This window comes from Corvus moneduloides, chromosome 3 (genome assembly GCF_009650955.1).
Source record: "Corvus moneduloides isolate bCorMon1 chromosome 3, bCorMon1.pri, whole genome shotgun sequence".
NCBI lineage: Eukaryota > Metazoa > Chordata > Aves > Passeriformes > Corvidae > Corvus > Corvus moneduloides.
In genome coordinates this window covers 101,273,931-101,290,221 of record NC_045478.1, presented here as the reverse complement: position 1 = coordinate 101,290,221, position 16,291 = coordinate 101,273,931, and the positions used below count along the sequence as shown (strand labels likewise).

The window sequence follows — 16,291 nt, the reverse complement described above, 5'->3', positions numbered from 1 at the left end:
ACAATATTCTACAGGCTGTACAAACAGCCACTATAAAGTCAAGAAGAAACATTCGGATTTGTAGAAGATGACTGTACCTGTCTTTTCTACATGCTGTTGTCTTCTGAAATGTGTAAGCTTCAAAAACAATTCCCCAAATTATTCTGGGAGTCTTTCCTAAGAAAGTTGTTTCTGGTTGCAGAAACCATTCAAATTGCCTCTGCTAGGAGCTGAACTTCACAGTCCTTATGGGTCCCTTCCAACTTGAGATATTCTATGATTCCGTAGATTTTTTGGACATCACTCTCAGGAACCATAAACCAGCTTAATGGAGAATATAACCAATGAGAGCACCCTTAATATGGTGGAAATTGTGGGAAAAAAAGGCTAAACCAGGCATTATTTTCATGTTCCAAAGGTATGTTTCATTAAACCGTTGTACACTTGAGGACTAGCTTTGAGTGAAACAGAGATGTCAGTAGGGAGACTCATCCTCAAGGTCAGTTACGTGCTCTGCAAGTTCTGCACATTCTCTGCCAGATACCATAATAAAGTGGTTCCCCACAGAGAGGGGCCACCTCCTTTTTATGTGCAGTTTATTAGAACCATCACCTTCCTCAGATGGGCAGATGGATGTCCTGTAGTTTTCCTAGAACTCAACCAATAGAAGAAGTACCTGGCGTTTCTGTCAGTCTGTTTTAGGTTGGTAATACCAAAGGATTTTTGTTAAAACACGGATGGTTTGGCAGTTAAAATGTGTAATTTTTCCTCAGTCAACATAACTTGTTATCCCAGCTCTCCACAACAAGCTCTTGGTTGATGGTGACTAGCTTTTCTTTCTCCAGAGGAAAGAGGGAGCACAGCTGCAAACAGTCTCTGGTATAGATTATGCAAAAAACACTTTTCTTAAAGGTTTTTCAAAACATGATTCACTTTTTGAATAAGGGAGGAGGTCTGTCCATAAACTGGATAGCTTTATGCAGAAGGTTTTGGCACTTCAGAGGAATAAAAACACCTGTTTAACATGTGAGAAAATAAAATTCATTGATCAGGTTTCCAGAGCAGGCAAGTTTGGATTTCTGTCTTTCTGTAAAAGCTTTGCAGTTGGTGGAAAAGTTCCTGATAAAATCTGTTGTACATACTCTGGATTTCATGAAGAAAATTTTTGCTTTGGATTTCCACTGGGTTTCGTTCTATGGCTGCAAGTCTTTCTATAAAACTGAGGGAATGCTTATCAGATGGGATCCATTTTGCTGAATTTTGAGGGGTTTAAACAGAGCTTTGGAATGTCCCCCAGTGAGAATGCTCCTTCCAAAGTGCCATCCAGTGACAGTGTTTCTGTCATCAAAGACAAGGCGTAAAACAAAGGCAAAACAACCTTCTTTGGACTCAAGTGAAAAGACAGTTTTGGGTATTCAAGAGATTCCCTTTACAGAGGGATAAATGACAGTCTAAAAATACAAACTCTTCCAACCAATTTTATAGCAGCAAAGACTGAATGGGCATGAAGTTTCACTCCACACCCAGTGTAATCCAATAAAGAATGGAAGGAGAGGAGCACCAATTGCAAATCCAATTCCAAGTGATCCATGTTTCTGGATAACCAGTTGTACCTAAAATTCAGTGTCACAGTCTTCATTGGTGTGTGAATTTATGTTTATATATTCAGAGGAGTTGAAAATAGATTTAAATCTACAGTCTATGCCTTAAGATAAGGTGTGTTTACCCAGGCCATATTTAATACCCCTTGAGATGGGGTAGTAGGAATGAAACTATGGCAGTGCAGACATCAACAAAACTCTGCTGTGGATACAGGATAAATACAGAGACTTCCAGCACCTCCTGAAGTCATAGCTATGTCCTCTCTCCTATTCTTATCTCTCTGTTAGCTAGAAAAAAATTCAATGCAAGCAGACTCACCTGAATATAATAATTCTAAGGTTATTCTTCATGCAGTCTTAGATAGCTCAGTGTGAGGGATGTGTAAAAGTCTGGTGAAATAATGCAGTCTCAAATATTAGCTAAATAATTTTCGTAGCATATTCTTAGCTGAGTTGTTTTAGTTCTGGTTTGGTGTTTTGTGGGGGATTTTTATAGATATAAAGCCATCCTGTACTGAATTTTGAAAACCACTGCAGGTACTGAGTTTTAAAATCACCATACAGCTGTTGGCTGTACTTCTGAAGCTGTGTCTGTGCAATTACCCAAAACAATTTTAAGAACATAAACATCCAGGCAGTCTGATTCCCATTTTGCTAGTTAGAGAGAGCTGGCATAAAAAGATAGACTACAGCAATGTATTATTCTGATTACTTTCCTTATGTATCAGGATCAGTCCCTACTTTTCTGAGCTCATCTGTCTGGTGAGGAGTTAGAAAAGAAAAAGAATAGATGAAATATTAAATGTTTTCAGAAAATGAGGGGGAAAGTGCACCAGCTTTTAAAGAGAAGCAGCATGTATCATTTCTGCTTCCATTGGCTGTTTATCCAACATCAATACAACACTTTAGGAGCCAAATTACTAAACAAGCTGCCAATTAGGCTTGCAGTCAGCTGGATAGATTAGTGGCTAAGAGAGGCAGATACAAGATTTTCATCTCTTGAGCCAATTACGCAAGTGAATTACCATCCACAATGCTCCTTGGAAGATTTGAGGTAGAAAGACTGGCTCTGCTGTGATAGACATAAGTGAGATCCAGGGTAGGGGGTTAGGGTTAGCAGGCCATGCATTGCAAAAATTACCCAAGCAAAAAGAGATCCTTCTAGGAAAGGATTTAAAGGATTTAAGGCTGCTGGGAGCGATAGAAGAGGAAATAATAGTTGTGGTATGCTCTGCGAAGGCAGCGCTGTTCTGCTCACAAGTCTTAATCATATAAAAGAAAGATGAAAGGGCAAGACTATATTTATGTACAGTGTCATTTTCTCAGAACTGTTTAAAACCCCGTTTTCTTAACATCAGAAATAGTTCAGTGGCCAGAGATGAAATTACTTCACAATGCCTTCATTTGTTTCTTGCAGCTTGGGGGGGTTGAGAGGGAAAAAAAAGAGACACAACAAAAAACGCACACATTTTCTTAAATAAGGGTTATCTGGGAGCTTGATCCTAGCTGTATTCTGGTTTTATTCAGCCCAATATAAGCTAAACATGCTTGATGTTAGTCTTATCCAGCAACTGGACCATACAAATAAATATTTTCACAATAGTGGTTTATGAGGTCACTACTCCTTTATTATTATATAATAAATGATAACTTCAATGGTGAGCTTTGAATTTGTAGAAGCATTTTGCAAATAAAATGGGTCTGTCAGATCAAAACTCTTCATAGGCTCATTTGTTTCCTGCTGACAGTGTTGTAAGCTGGTGTAGCATTGTTTCTTAAATATGAAGCAAATTTAAAAGCTGAACTTTTGCAAGCTGCTGTATCCAAAAATGATTAAACAGATGTGGAGCCCGCAGCAGCATTAGACCTCTGATCTGATTTTAGCTTACAGATGGAATTAAATTAATTCATGGCAATCACTGTAAAATCAAGGGTATGGCACTGAATGCTAGTGTACTGTTTAACCAGGATATACCTGTCTCAACAGCTGTTAAGAAAAAATTACATACCTTTATTTTTCACTGAAATCTGCCTTTAATGCCATCATAAATATCATACCAGAATTAAACAAATGTGATGAGTTTTTTGCTTTCCCCTTCCCAGTTTTGTCACTTACTACTCATCGATTTCATATTCCATGTATGTAAGGTCATATGCATAAGACATGTAGACCTTGGAGTGTCTCTGTTCTTATACACAAAGATTTGAGGATTGGCCTTTTTTTCTTTCAGCTGGCAGTATTGCAGAGAGAAGGAGCATAAGCTGAGGATATTTTACAGCGCTGTCTTTTCAAACAAGTTACTGTACGTTCATGTTTGCTCCTCCCTTGTATAATGGCAGCCACTTCTCCATGCAGACTACTCATCTGGTAGATCAGAAACCAGTTGTTAGGGTTGCTAATAACATTTTCAGTCTGTAGAAATAAAAGGTACTGCACAGGAGATTCCTACAAATTATTACTGTAGAGACATTCTCGTAACTCCTGGAACCCCAGGAAACCTCATACAGCAATAAGTTTACAAAAATGTATCCCCACTTTTTTTTTTTTTTTTTTTTTTTTTTTTTTTTTTTTTTTTGTAATCTGATTCTGCCTAGTTATTTTTTGTGCGACAGCACAATGGGTTGGTTTTGCTCTTGCTCCTGGGTGGGTCAAGACTGAACACGTCCCAGAGGTAGCACGGCCCTTTTCAAGGCCATGTGCTTGGACCGCTCTCTCTAACAGGCCCTACTGGCTAGTCCAAGAAGTGCCATAGGGATGAATTAAAAACTAAACTTGAAGATTAATATTGCAAGGACAATTACTGCTTTTAATTAGAAAATAAAAGCCCAAAGCACAGGAATGGGGGTCAGGGGAATAGCACACAGTGTAGCACGATTTTTAAGAGCTCTTTCCCGTCATGCAGTCAATCAGCAATGCAAATGTTGGGGTTTTTTTCCAACTTGCTGATTGCACGTGAAATGGAGGAAGAGGGCAGTACCACTATCTGTATTCTTTAGATTCAAGTAAAATATGTTGCATTACAGATAAATTTTTCAAGTGATAGGTGAAAATTGCAGGAATCCTAAAGACAGACATAGATAGTATTCATATAAAAACTGGCTATACTGTGAAAGAATGGCCAGTGTCTATTAAATATTTTTCACAATTCAAGTAAAAGCAATCCGTATTCACCTCATTTACAAGAAGGAGTACTTAGTCAATTAGTAATATAGGCAAGATGGGTGGGGTTTTGGTTTTACTTCATTCTTGCTGCAATACAAAGCCTCCAAACACATTATCCTTTGGACAGTGTATGTTGTTTGATTGTTTGCCCAAAAGTGGCTTGTGAAACCAAGTTTATGGTGGCTTCTCTTCTCTTCCTTTTTCTTTTTTCTTCTTTTTTTTTTTTTCTTTTTAAATCTGATGATATGCAAGAGTAAAACAGCTCTTAGGGAGAGCCTGTGTTTTAATAGGAGATAGAAAAGTATGTACAGTGGAGGGAAAAATAGTTATCATATACACATTTTCAAAGTACTTATATGTCTCTAAAAACAAATTATTCCAATTATCCTGTCACAGAAAAAACACTGAACTACTTCAAAAGGTATCAAAAATAGAAGCACCAGTTTACTAAATAACGTGTCAGGGTACAGAGTGTTCTTTCATATATCTTCTTTGTGAGGTTCCTCTGGCTGTCTCGAGAATTGAAATTCATATAGAAAGGTACATCTGTTACAGGAAGAGGTCTGTGGGTTTTTCCCTGAACAGACTAAAACAAAAAAGCTGTTTACATTGTCTCAGGCTACGCCTTGCATACTGTTCCAGCAGCATTGCTGCCTTTGCCTAGGCAGCATTATGAATGGTTAAACGTTTCCAGTTTTTAGGTGTCATAAAATACACTCTTGTACCTGCTCTTTCCTGCTTGGTAGGTCTGTTGGATCTTTCTTCCCCTTGAAGTTTTCCCCTTAATTGTTCCACAAACATTTACTGGAATGATGCTTCATTTCTTACCATTACTTCTTAAAATAAGTGGACCAAAACACACTTCCAGGGTTTTGCCTGTGAGGCTTACCAGAAATGTTGTTAAACAGTACCCTTTCTTCTTTTGCTTTTTTTTATTTTGAGCTAGAAAGTATAACTGGGAAGGTTGCAAAGCCAGTGTTGTGTATGCCAGGCAGTGCCAGGGACTCATCTGTATGAAAATTGCCTCTGCCTGTGGAGGTCTGAAAAGAAAGGAAGTCTTGGCCATTGAATTTTGTGCTGGTCAGTTCAAGAGGAACCCTCTCGGGGACTGCAGGCTGCTGACTTAAAAGCCTTTATTTTAAGCCTAGCATTAAGCATAGCTTCAAACCAGTATTAAAGGATGCCTTCCTTCAATGCACTCCCTTTTTGCTTCGACTCAGGAACTGAGGTACTAGAAAGCAGTCTGCCTTTTATGTAGCCAGTGTTTTACTGACTATGAACAGATCTATAGTGGATAATGCTGCTGTACTGTAAATTCATCATCACAATAATCCTGAGGTTTTTAATGTTCACCTCGTTTTGAATTTCTGTGTATGCAGTTTCCACTGTGGGACTTTGGGGTTTTTTGTGTGTGCAATAAATGAGGCTTTTTAGAAGCTCATCTTCAACTTCTTTGCGTTCTTGTTTAGTAAGTTAGTATAATGATAAGCCAGCTGCTTGTCAATGGTCAGTTCTTGGCTGAAGATATTATAGTCTCCAAAAACTCAAAACCACAGTCTCCTACTACAGTATTTTTCAAAAAGTAGCAGGCAGAATAAATAAGTAGAAAATTAAACAGATAGTTTTTGAAGCTGGGCACGTTAAAGGTTTTTTTTTTTTATTCTGTTGTTGGGGCAGGGAGATGTTGAATAATGCTGAAAACAAAATCCAGCTGTCTACCTGCAACTGCTTGTGTTCAAAAACTTCAGCCCTTTTTAAAATTGTTTATATGGGGGAACTTGATGAATTTTAACACAAATTCTTGAAATAAATATCCCTCATGCAAGATACTTATATATAGAAGGCTTATCCATGCATTGTTTCCAAACTCTGGCTTGGGGAGTTTGGTTGTTGAAGGGGAAAAAACAGCTTTGTTATCTTGACTTCAGTATTTTTTTTTTTTTTTAATTATGCATTCATGGGAAAAAAAAACCCCTACTATTAAGAAAATGAAAATATAAGATATAAGAAAATAAAAATATAAGAAAATGTTATACTAACAAACATATACTAACACTTGGAATGTTGGTGCTCTTTTCTGTGGTGTATGCAGCTTTTCTGAGAGGTCTTGATGCTAAGGAGAGAAGAGTGTAAACAACACTTAACAACATTGAAAACATCAAAAGTAAACTTGGACGTATCAAATCTCACAATGTTCAGTAAAAGAGAAACTGAGTAAATGTACAGCTGAATTTCAGAGGGGTTGAACACCTGTCTGTACTGTTTCTTTAACAGCTATAATTGTTTAATCAGAACTTATTTATTGGGTTTTCTTGAAGGAGATCATTGATAAATATTACTAAGAACTGTGATGGTCATGTTACTATGACGTGTCTCTGCTTAGTAACTGCATAGGACTAGAAATTCAGGTGTTCTTGACAATGTATTGGTAGACACCTGCAGCTGATTTATATTCTTTGAGGCTAATGTGAAATCCACCATAATGGAATATAAAAGATCTGTGACAATATTTGTTATGTGTAAAAATGGGCTGAGTCTTCAAAACCATTGAAAACAAAAGCATAAGACTGTATTATTTAGAATCATATGCAGTCAAGAGGTCAACATGTGCAAAGACAGCCTGTTCTAGAAACCTGTTAGATGAATTAGGAGAATAAGAAGGTTTAAAGCTTTACGGGAGATTATCCTGCTCTTCTCCACATGGCAGGCAGTGCTGATTAATGCTGTGTGTTTCTTTAATCTCAGGGTTTGTAGGTGAAAACACCCAACCAATCCCAGAAAACAACATTGGAAACAGAATGCTTCAGAGTATGGGCTGGACCCCAGGCACAGGCCTCGGACCAGACGGCAAAGGGATAGCGGAGCCCATACGAGCCATCCAGAGACCCAAAGGACTTGGACTTGGATTTAGCTGACAGAGATGCACTCTGGCTGCCCAATAAAAATCAAGTTCAAAATTAATTTTAAAAGAAAAAAAAAGAAAGAAAAAAAGGAAAAAATGGCAAGCATATTGTTTGTTGTGGTCGGCAAATCCAGTTTTTCTTCTCTGAAAGGTGGCTGAAGTCAATGAGCTTCACATGAGCTCCACCAGCTGCAAGGTACAGCCGCAGTGACAGAACCGGCATTCGAGTCTGACTTCATAATGGTGCTAAAATGTACAAAAACTTCTACTTTCTTATTTTCTGTGGTCTTAAGGTTTGTATTAAGCATAAAATTCAGTATACTCACTTTTTTTCGTAAAAGCTTCTGACACAGCAGGTTTTAGTATATAAGTAAATTTTGTTTTGTAAATGTAATTTCATCTCAAGAGCCTTGATAAGATTTGTTGAGGAAAATGGAACTTTTTACAGCTATTGTGGTTTCCCCCCCTTTTCAGGTAAAGTTTCCAAACCTGGTATTTATAGTGTATAATATTTGAGGATAAGCTGTCATTATGCCCATAATACATACATGTTTCCCACTGGAAGGTGATACGGTATGCAGTTTTGTCTAAGAGCATGAAAAACAGCTTTGTTGTCATAGGAATGCCATTCCAACACCATTTCTGACAATGTATTACTGTCTTCCACATTCAAGCTCAAATGTAATGCTTTTATACTGGTTTTTACATTTACAAAATTATCTTTCCTCAACAAATATTTTACAAAGTTAAAGTTTACTCTGACTTTCCCTTCATACTAATAATCTTCATTGTTGCCACATTTAAGAATAGTTTGAGCTTTGAAACAGGAAATTGTATTTTAGGGATGACTGTGTTTCAGTGTTTATGTTCTGGGGTTTGGCATATTTTAAACAATGCAGTGTTCAACATGGTGTTATCATTTGGTTTGTGACCGTGCTGTTGCCAATGAGCCACAACCTTTAAGGATCATGAACAGAAAAAGGGCAAGGAGAAGCAGGATTAGGATGAAGGAAAGGAAGGAAAAAGATACTTTGATGGCATCTCACAAATCTAAGCTAGCAATTTAAAATCAAGAGGGATCATTAAGTGTTTTAATCAGTATCCTAATGTATCTAATGTCAGCAGAAGCAATTTCATTAAGCACCAACCAATCAAGCTCCTAGGGTACTTATTAGTCTGCAGGATAAAACAAATTCCACTTTAAAATTAAATGATAGGGCTGAAGGAAACTGTTTTTCAGATGGACTAAGGAGACCACCCATGCCTGTAGTAGCTGGCAGTATTTACCCTCACTGCAGAGGGAACAGGATTTGATTCTCCAGTTTTTTTTCTCCAAGAGGAGGATGTCCCTTCCACAGCTCCCAAGCTGCAGAGAAAAATACTTAGTTCCAGATGCTTTCAAAAATATTTCTTTAGGTTAAAAAGAGCACAGCTTTGTTCATGTAACTGTGACTTGCAGTGATTAATTTTAAGATGTGTTTTTATTACTTTTCTTTTCTTTCAGCTTCACCCATGTTTTTGAAGAAAATAGTAGCAGGAAAAGAAAAAACAGCAGCATTATAGCACTAAATTTGCTTAAAAGAAATGTTCATACTTTCCAGTGTGATTAGGGTCAGTTTGGGAACATTGTCTCACCATTCCACCATAGTCTAGAGATTACAGATTAATACCTGATGTTGTTTTTATGATAGTTGAATGCACATGTTCTCTGAGTTTCAGGAAGCCTATTTATTTGCTGTTCAAATACTTTATATGATTGTGTGGTTTGACTTTTTAAAATTATACGAAATTTTAAACAGAATTGGGTTTTATACAGCAAAACATACTTTTAATGGTAAGGTTTTGGGGCATAGCATAATGTGAGTCTGCCACTTCAAATATGTCTTGCACAACTGAACTTGGTTAAATACATTCCATATCCAAAGAATTTCAAGGCCACATAGTTGCAAAGGGCCAAGAGCCTGGAATTCTGCAGCTGGCAGAGGTGCCCACTTGTGTGTTATTCCAAATAATGCATTTCTGTGGCCTGCACCTGTTCTGTCAGTGCCATGTGCTCCTGAGAGCAAGTGAATTCTGTCGCCCTCTTTGTTTTGTACACAGCAATCAGAAATCCTTTAAAATCATTTTCGGTGTGTGAATTGCAAAAGTGAATCTTCTAAAATCTGTGCCTCTATCTGCAAAACTGTAAAGGAATACTCAGTCTGTTAAAATTCTGTTGTTTTGCTTTAGTTCCAACACCTGCATGTCTTGGACTGGAAGTATGGCACCTATAACACTCCTTTGAAGTATTTCTGTACAATTTACCATAGCAATAGTTCCTCAAGAAGTAAGTGTAGAGCTCCAAAAGTACTTGAAAGTGTTTCCTGTTTTTAAAAGGTAAGAGGGAAATAATGGATACATGTTGAGGGAAAAAACATCTTTAGCTCATGCAACTCTTCTTTCATGCATTCCTACAGGTATAGTGAAGCAGCCAGCCTAGTAGACAGTCATAATGGAAGAACTATGTATTCAGATTGAAAATCTTACAATTTTTTGTTTTAAATCAGCCTATTAGTGAGAATCTATTAGACATTAAGATTAGTTAAACTGGTTTCAATATAGAGGTAGATACACTTTGTTTTCCCTGGGTATTATCAATAGATGCCACAGCTGACCATACACTTTATCTGTTAGAAGCTGTAGAACAAAGTGATCTATTAAAATATTTTAGTGCAGTGTTTTGAGATATTTTTTGTGCAGTAAAATTCCCTTTCTGACTCACACTATTATTTCATTTTCATTTTTCCACATCTCACAGGAGTGGTTTTAAAGATACTCCAGTAGTATGATTTCGCACAGTTAAAGCTAGTGTTAAGAAACAAAATAAAAATTAATTATAGGTTTTTTTCTTTTTTTTAAGCCATTGCAATATTATTTGGCTTTGAAACAGATCAAAACATTTGGATTAACTGTTTGTTTTCTTCAGATCTTTCCTATATCTAACCTGCAAGCATACTATGATGCCTGCTATAAAGCTGGTACACATTATTTTAAAATACAGGTTTTTTCAGATAATAATTCTTTGTCTGTGACACTGAGGTTTTTTGCTTACATAAATAAATATGGGATCATCTTGTATCTAAAAGCTGTCATCCATCACTTGCCAGATTCTTTTCACTTAGGTATTTGAATCAGTAGCTCAGCTGTTACCATAACAGAGGAAGAATGTTTAGTGAAGAGAAGAGATGTTGCCTATTACCAGCACTGCGTTTTGCTACATGTTCCATGGTGTCTCAAAGTTCTGTGAATTGAGCCATTAACTGTTAATAAAAGAAACCCATGAGCAGTAGCTTATTTCTAAATAAATATTTGTCAGAGAAGCATTATCGATATGCTCGTTTTAACAAGTTTGTCCCTGCCTTTGTCTTTCTGCAAGTAGGTCAATAATGGGTGTATAACAGCAGTAAATAGCTAAATAATATGTATAGAATGCTTTGCTTTAACAATACAAATGCAAGATGGAATAAAATAAATAGACTCAATTCTTCATGGGCGTTGTATGTTCTTTTCTTTAAACTGCCTTTTTCACTAGTGTTGTTATTGCAGAGGTGAGTACAAAACCATGCTGTTTCTGAAAACACAGCTAAAGTTGCTAATATCGTGTACCAATCAAATTCATACTATCTTAAAGCTACCTTTTATGTACCTTTTTACCAGTATTTCTTTCCTAGGTTATTATTATCCAGCCGAAGAGGTTACACCACAATGTCAGGAAATGCCTCGTTTAAGATGTTTGCAGTGCTTTTGTTATCATATTCTTCTAAGACTTCTAAATACAAGTTCCCTTCACTCCTTAGGTATGTGTATACTTTGATAACTGTGACAGGGCCTTGTGCTTTCTCTTCAAACAGTTCTCCAGAATTGTTTCTCCAAGGAAAACTCACACAACCTTTATTTTCCTTTTCCCCATGCTCCCAAGGCACTTTCAGTAAAGGCATATCAGAAATGGGAATCCCTTCCCTCTTACTCTTAAATCAAGAAACTTTCTAATTAGACTTCCATCCCTAGCAGAGTTTTCAGGAGCAGTGGGTTAGTAGTTAGCACACATTTTCTTGCAACTTAGCACACTGAGTTTTTTGGGCTTCTTAGGAATCTCTTCTGTCCTACAACAAAACAGATACTGGAGCTATTTTGACTGTGATGCTATGTTGCTTGTATTTGAATATTCAGGCATTAAGTAAAAGGCTGAAAATCACTGAGATTATGTAAACTTGATCTCCCCCACCAGTGAGAACTGTGTTTTTTAACAGCTATGAAAAGTGGTTTAAATTAATATCAGGTATTCCATCTATAGAAAGTTGTTATTTTGGCTTGTTTATAACATTGCTATGATGAATTTAAGTACTGGGGAGTTTGACTTCTGAAACTGTGAATATGAGTCACTAGTCTCTGAAGGATGTATGTGTTACTGTAATATACTTACACTGATAAAATATGTGAGCTTATTGAAATATCATTCAGAATATTTCATCGTAGATATGCTCATTTTAATTGTGCCTTGTCCACAGTGTTGTTTTTCATCCTTAATACTCGTCTGCTTTTCTGAAAAACCCTGTGTGTATTTTTTAGTGATAATACCCAGTGTCTCTTCTCTTGAAGCGTAATCTCCTCTATGTGCCAGGTGATGCCACTCAAGATTTTCTGTCATTTCTGCTACTCTACAGGAGTTGCTTTTCCAGCCCCTTCTTAGGACAGTTTCCTGAAGGGCAACCTGTTGCCTTCATTAGTTGTAAGAGATTTTGACACTGAAAACTTGAAATTTCTTTGTCCTTGGGCAGGCTGTTGTGTTGGTCCCTCTCCTTCCTGTGGCCCCAAGTCAATGGAAGATTTGTAATACTTTGTGCACGTATCTCCCATTGGCTTCAAGACGTGAAGTACTACTTAAGTCTAAAAATAAGCAGCATGGGAGCATTTGCAGACCGAGGCTGTGACTTTCTTCCTTGTAAAAGATATGGGTTCTAAATTTTCCATGGCATCAGAGTTCCCTCAGATCCCAGCTGCCCGTTTGCAGGATCGTGCTGGCCCATCTTCAGCATTGAGCTCTTCTAGAGCTGCTGTTTGGCTGCTGTAATGAACAGGTTGGCTGGTGGTTAATGTCAGCCTGTCTATCCTTTCAGTACCCATGGCAATACATCCCAGCAGTGTGGGGAGTCAGGCTGCCATGTCAGCCTGGAATATCTTGATTTTGCACAGTTCAAAATAAGGCACAGCAAACCACTCATATACAGTTGTCAGTTTAGTATTGGGGAGGTGATTCTGTAGGTGTGATGTGGTCTTTTTTTTTTCAATTCAAAAAGGATATAGCAGAAAAGTAAGAGTTGTAGATAATGGAAGAGAACAAAAATCACTTCTGAAGCTGTGATACAATGAGTAATTTTAAATTTCTTAAATTTGGGGGCAGATGAGTAAGGGAAGTTGTGCATCACATATGCACAGAAAGAAAATGTAAGTGTTCCAAGTAATATTTTCTCTAATTTACAAAAAAGGTGTCAGTGTTTGGCAAAACAGGCTCAACGTTTTGACCCACCATTGGAGAATGCTGGAGGTTTTGATGCCTGAGGTAAGTTAACTTCTCGTGCATCTACTACTTTGAATCCTACAAACTTTCTCTGTTACTCAGCTTATTCTACACCTGTCCATACTCAAACTTTCTCCATCTTCTTATTAAGCTGCTTTATTGTTGGTGCTGGACCTCACATTGCTCCCTGCATGTCCATTCCCATGAGTTTTGTTGGTTTTTTTTAATGAGGTGTGATATTTTTCATCCACTTCCTTGGAAGCTGCCTATAATGTTGTTTCAACTTACTATCCTATAAGGTGGATTTGAGTAGTTCAAGGAGATTCTTTGAAGAATCAGCACAAATGTGTTCTGGTTTTACCTCCCATAAAATGTTTCTACATTTCTTTGAGGTCTTTAAAGACTCCTACTGCTGTTCACCATTGCTTTCTCTCTTGCACAAACTTGGCTGTTTTCTTAGAGAATACTGTGGTGGAGGGCACAGGAATTTTTCTGGTTGCATTTGCAAGTGTGCAGATTTTCAATTTTGTGCCTTTGGTTTCGAGTCCTCAGAATTGAGTTTGAATTCCACGTGTTGCTTAATTTTTTTCTAAAGTTCCAGGTTATCTAGATGTTCTGGTTATTGTGAAAAAAGTGGAGTTTTTATCTAAAATTTTCTAGATGCCAGACTCTCAGTAAATGTGCTGGCCCTCACGCTTCCCCTAGTAACAAATGTGATCTGCAACGTACACCATACGTATGCATGGTATATGTTGGTATACAGGATGCAAAAAGCTGTTGAGTGAGAATGCCAGTGATACTCAGTATGTTAATTTGGATTAAACTCAAAGAGTTCCACTGTCTGGAAGAACAGTTTACGGGTTTTATTTTTTATATGCCCTGGTGTGGATACAAAAATGCAGCTAGGAAGAATTTTTCTTGCTACTTTCTAAGTCCATGGGATACTTTTCTCTTTCACAGAAGACATTCGCAGTGTTTATAAACTATCAACACCTGCAACCTTGCCGAGCTTTGTTTATAGTACAGTAGGAAAATATTTTGACAATGGATGTTTTAGGATTTTAGCCAATCACCCCCAAGTCTAATTTGTCCAATTAGACTATGAAGAAAAAGGTCTATAAAAGAGTTTGTAAAATAATTAAATAAATCAATCTTGCTGCACAATTCCTGCCTGCTGGATTTCTCTGCTCCTCCCCACGGCTGCAGGATACAGTGATATTCACTGCACTAATACCCTGGTATGCCTTATTACTGAAATAAGAGATTTTGAGAGTGAACCAATAGTGTTTTTTAAGGGTTTTCCTAATGTGATGTAAATAATAACACAATTACCTAGTTGCCTTTATTATACTCACTGTAGTGTGCAAGCTTATTTATTTTTCATCTTCTTTTGTCAGTGAGCATGTGAATTACAGTTCTTACTAACTGAATTTAGACAATTTCTATCCATTGCCCATAAATATAGGCTAGCTGATAAACAGTAGCTCTTGCCCAGGAATTTTATAGAAGAAGAGATCTGGACAGGAATGATTCCACTTGCAAAAGTGTTGGAATAGAAGATCACCTTTCAGTCTCTATGTTGTACCTACTTGCAGTTTTTCCAGTAAGCATTGGGTCTTCCTTAGTAAAGGTTCATGGAGAAATGGTGTAGGGAATCAGACCTGCAACCTGGAGTCTCAGGGTCTGATACCTGTTTTACTGTTATTGCTAACATTAGAAATATTCCTCCCACAGCTGGGTTCCCTCTTAAACCTCCAGGGCCATGAGTGGACATCACTCAGGGCTCCTGGAGAGCTGGTAGTAGAGGCACTTTGCACTGGGTAGGCTGCCTCAGGTGCTGACTTCCTCTTGGGCTTTCCTTTAATAGAATAAATCCTGGATTTGCACTATGATCAGCCAAATCTGTGACTTCAGAGGAAAAAGATCTGCTCCTTAGAATCAAGGTATTCTCCTATGAGATCTGGACTCTATATTCATTCAAGAAGTAAAAATTTTGTCTCAGATAATGTTTATTCAGCAAAATCTAGTGGTTTGTGGAATTGTGCCTTTTCTAATAAACTGCAGCCAAGACACAGTGTATTCCATGGGTTAATCAGAGACTAAATTACCCCAGTCTTCAGTTCTGGATTACCAGTCCTTCTCCATAGGTGCAGAGACAGTCTCCCTTCTGGAAAATTAAAGACCCTGGAAGCCTTGACAATTTGAGGCCCCTGAAACCTTCTGGCTTCAGGCCCTGCAGAGAAGGTCTCCCAAAGTCTCTCCAAACTATGGGGAATGCTCCCCATCACAGAGCAAAGAACTGGAAAACCTGAAATCACCTTGTGGCTTTTGTAGTTCTAGTATGGGTCAATCATTGGAGGCTGCTCTTACAGCAGGTTCCATGCTTCCAGCTCAGGAGAATGTGTTTTGGGAGGCTGGGGAGACAGGGATGGCCAGGCTTCCTGCTGGGGAGCTGCAAGCTGGGTCAGTCTAGCGGCTTCAGGTACACAGCAAGGAGCACCAGCTCAATAAAGTGTGTTTTAGACAACACATTCTGCTCCTCAGCTTCTTTTGGAATTGTTGGAGTGTCCTGTGAAGAACAGCATCCAAGGCAACTTTCGCTTCAGATTTAAAGAAGGCTCAGCACATCTTGGTTTCTGAGACGTTAGCAGTAACGTCCTGGTAAATGAATGGTAAGTACAGGTTTGGACTTCCCAGCAGGGTCATCATGGAGTTTGTAGCCACTGCTGTGGGATTTTGTGCCAGGTACAGGCTGCCATTTCACCAGCCATCTGAGAAGTTCATGCACTTCAATGCAGGATTGGTTATAGATGCAGATTTTTAGGCAGTGCTTTGAGAAGGAGATCACTACAAGACTTAATTCTACTGGACCATGACAAAAAGGTTACAATGTCGTAGCAAGGGGAGTATTCTGTCAAGATTTTTGTCACCATCCGGGATAGTGGATCTTTGGATATTTTTGGCCAGAACCACATCCCTTTGCTGTCTTTGGACCTGGTGAATCAAAAAAAGAAAACCTAAAAAAAAAATTAAAAAAAAAATTGAGTTTACTGTGTACTTGAGAAAATTATTTCCGTGTGTGTGTCTAC

At 37.9% G+C, this 16,291-nt stretch overlaps 1 protein-coding gene across 1 annotated transcript in view; it reads left to right on the top strand.

Moving 5' to 3' along the window:
• The window catches only part of GPATCH2 (G-patch domain containing 2), a 120,614-nt gene extending 109,441 nt beyond the window's left edge, over nt 1–11,173 (top strand). The window contains 1 exon segment of the mRNA XM_032103009.1: nt 7,489–11,173. Coding sequence (XP_031958900.1) covers nt 7,489–7,658 — 170 coding nt within the window. The 3' untranslated portion in view covers nt 7,659–11,173.
• Nucleotides 11,174–16,291: the final 5,118 nt, after the last annotated feature.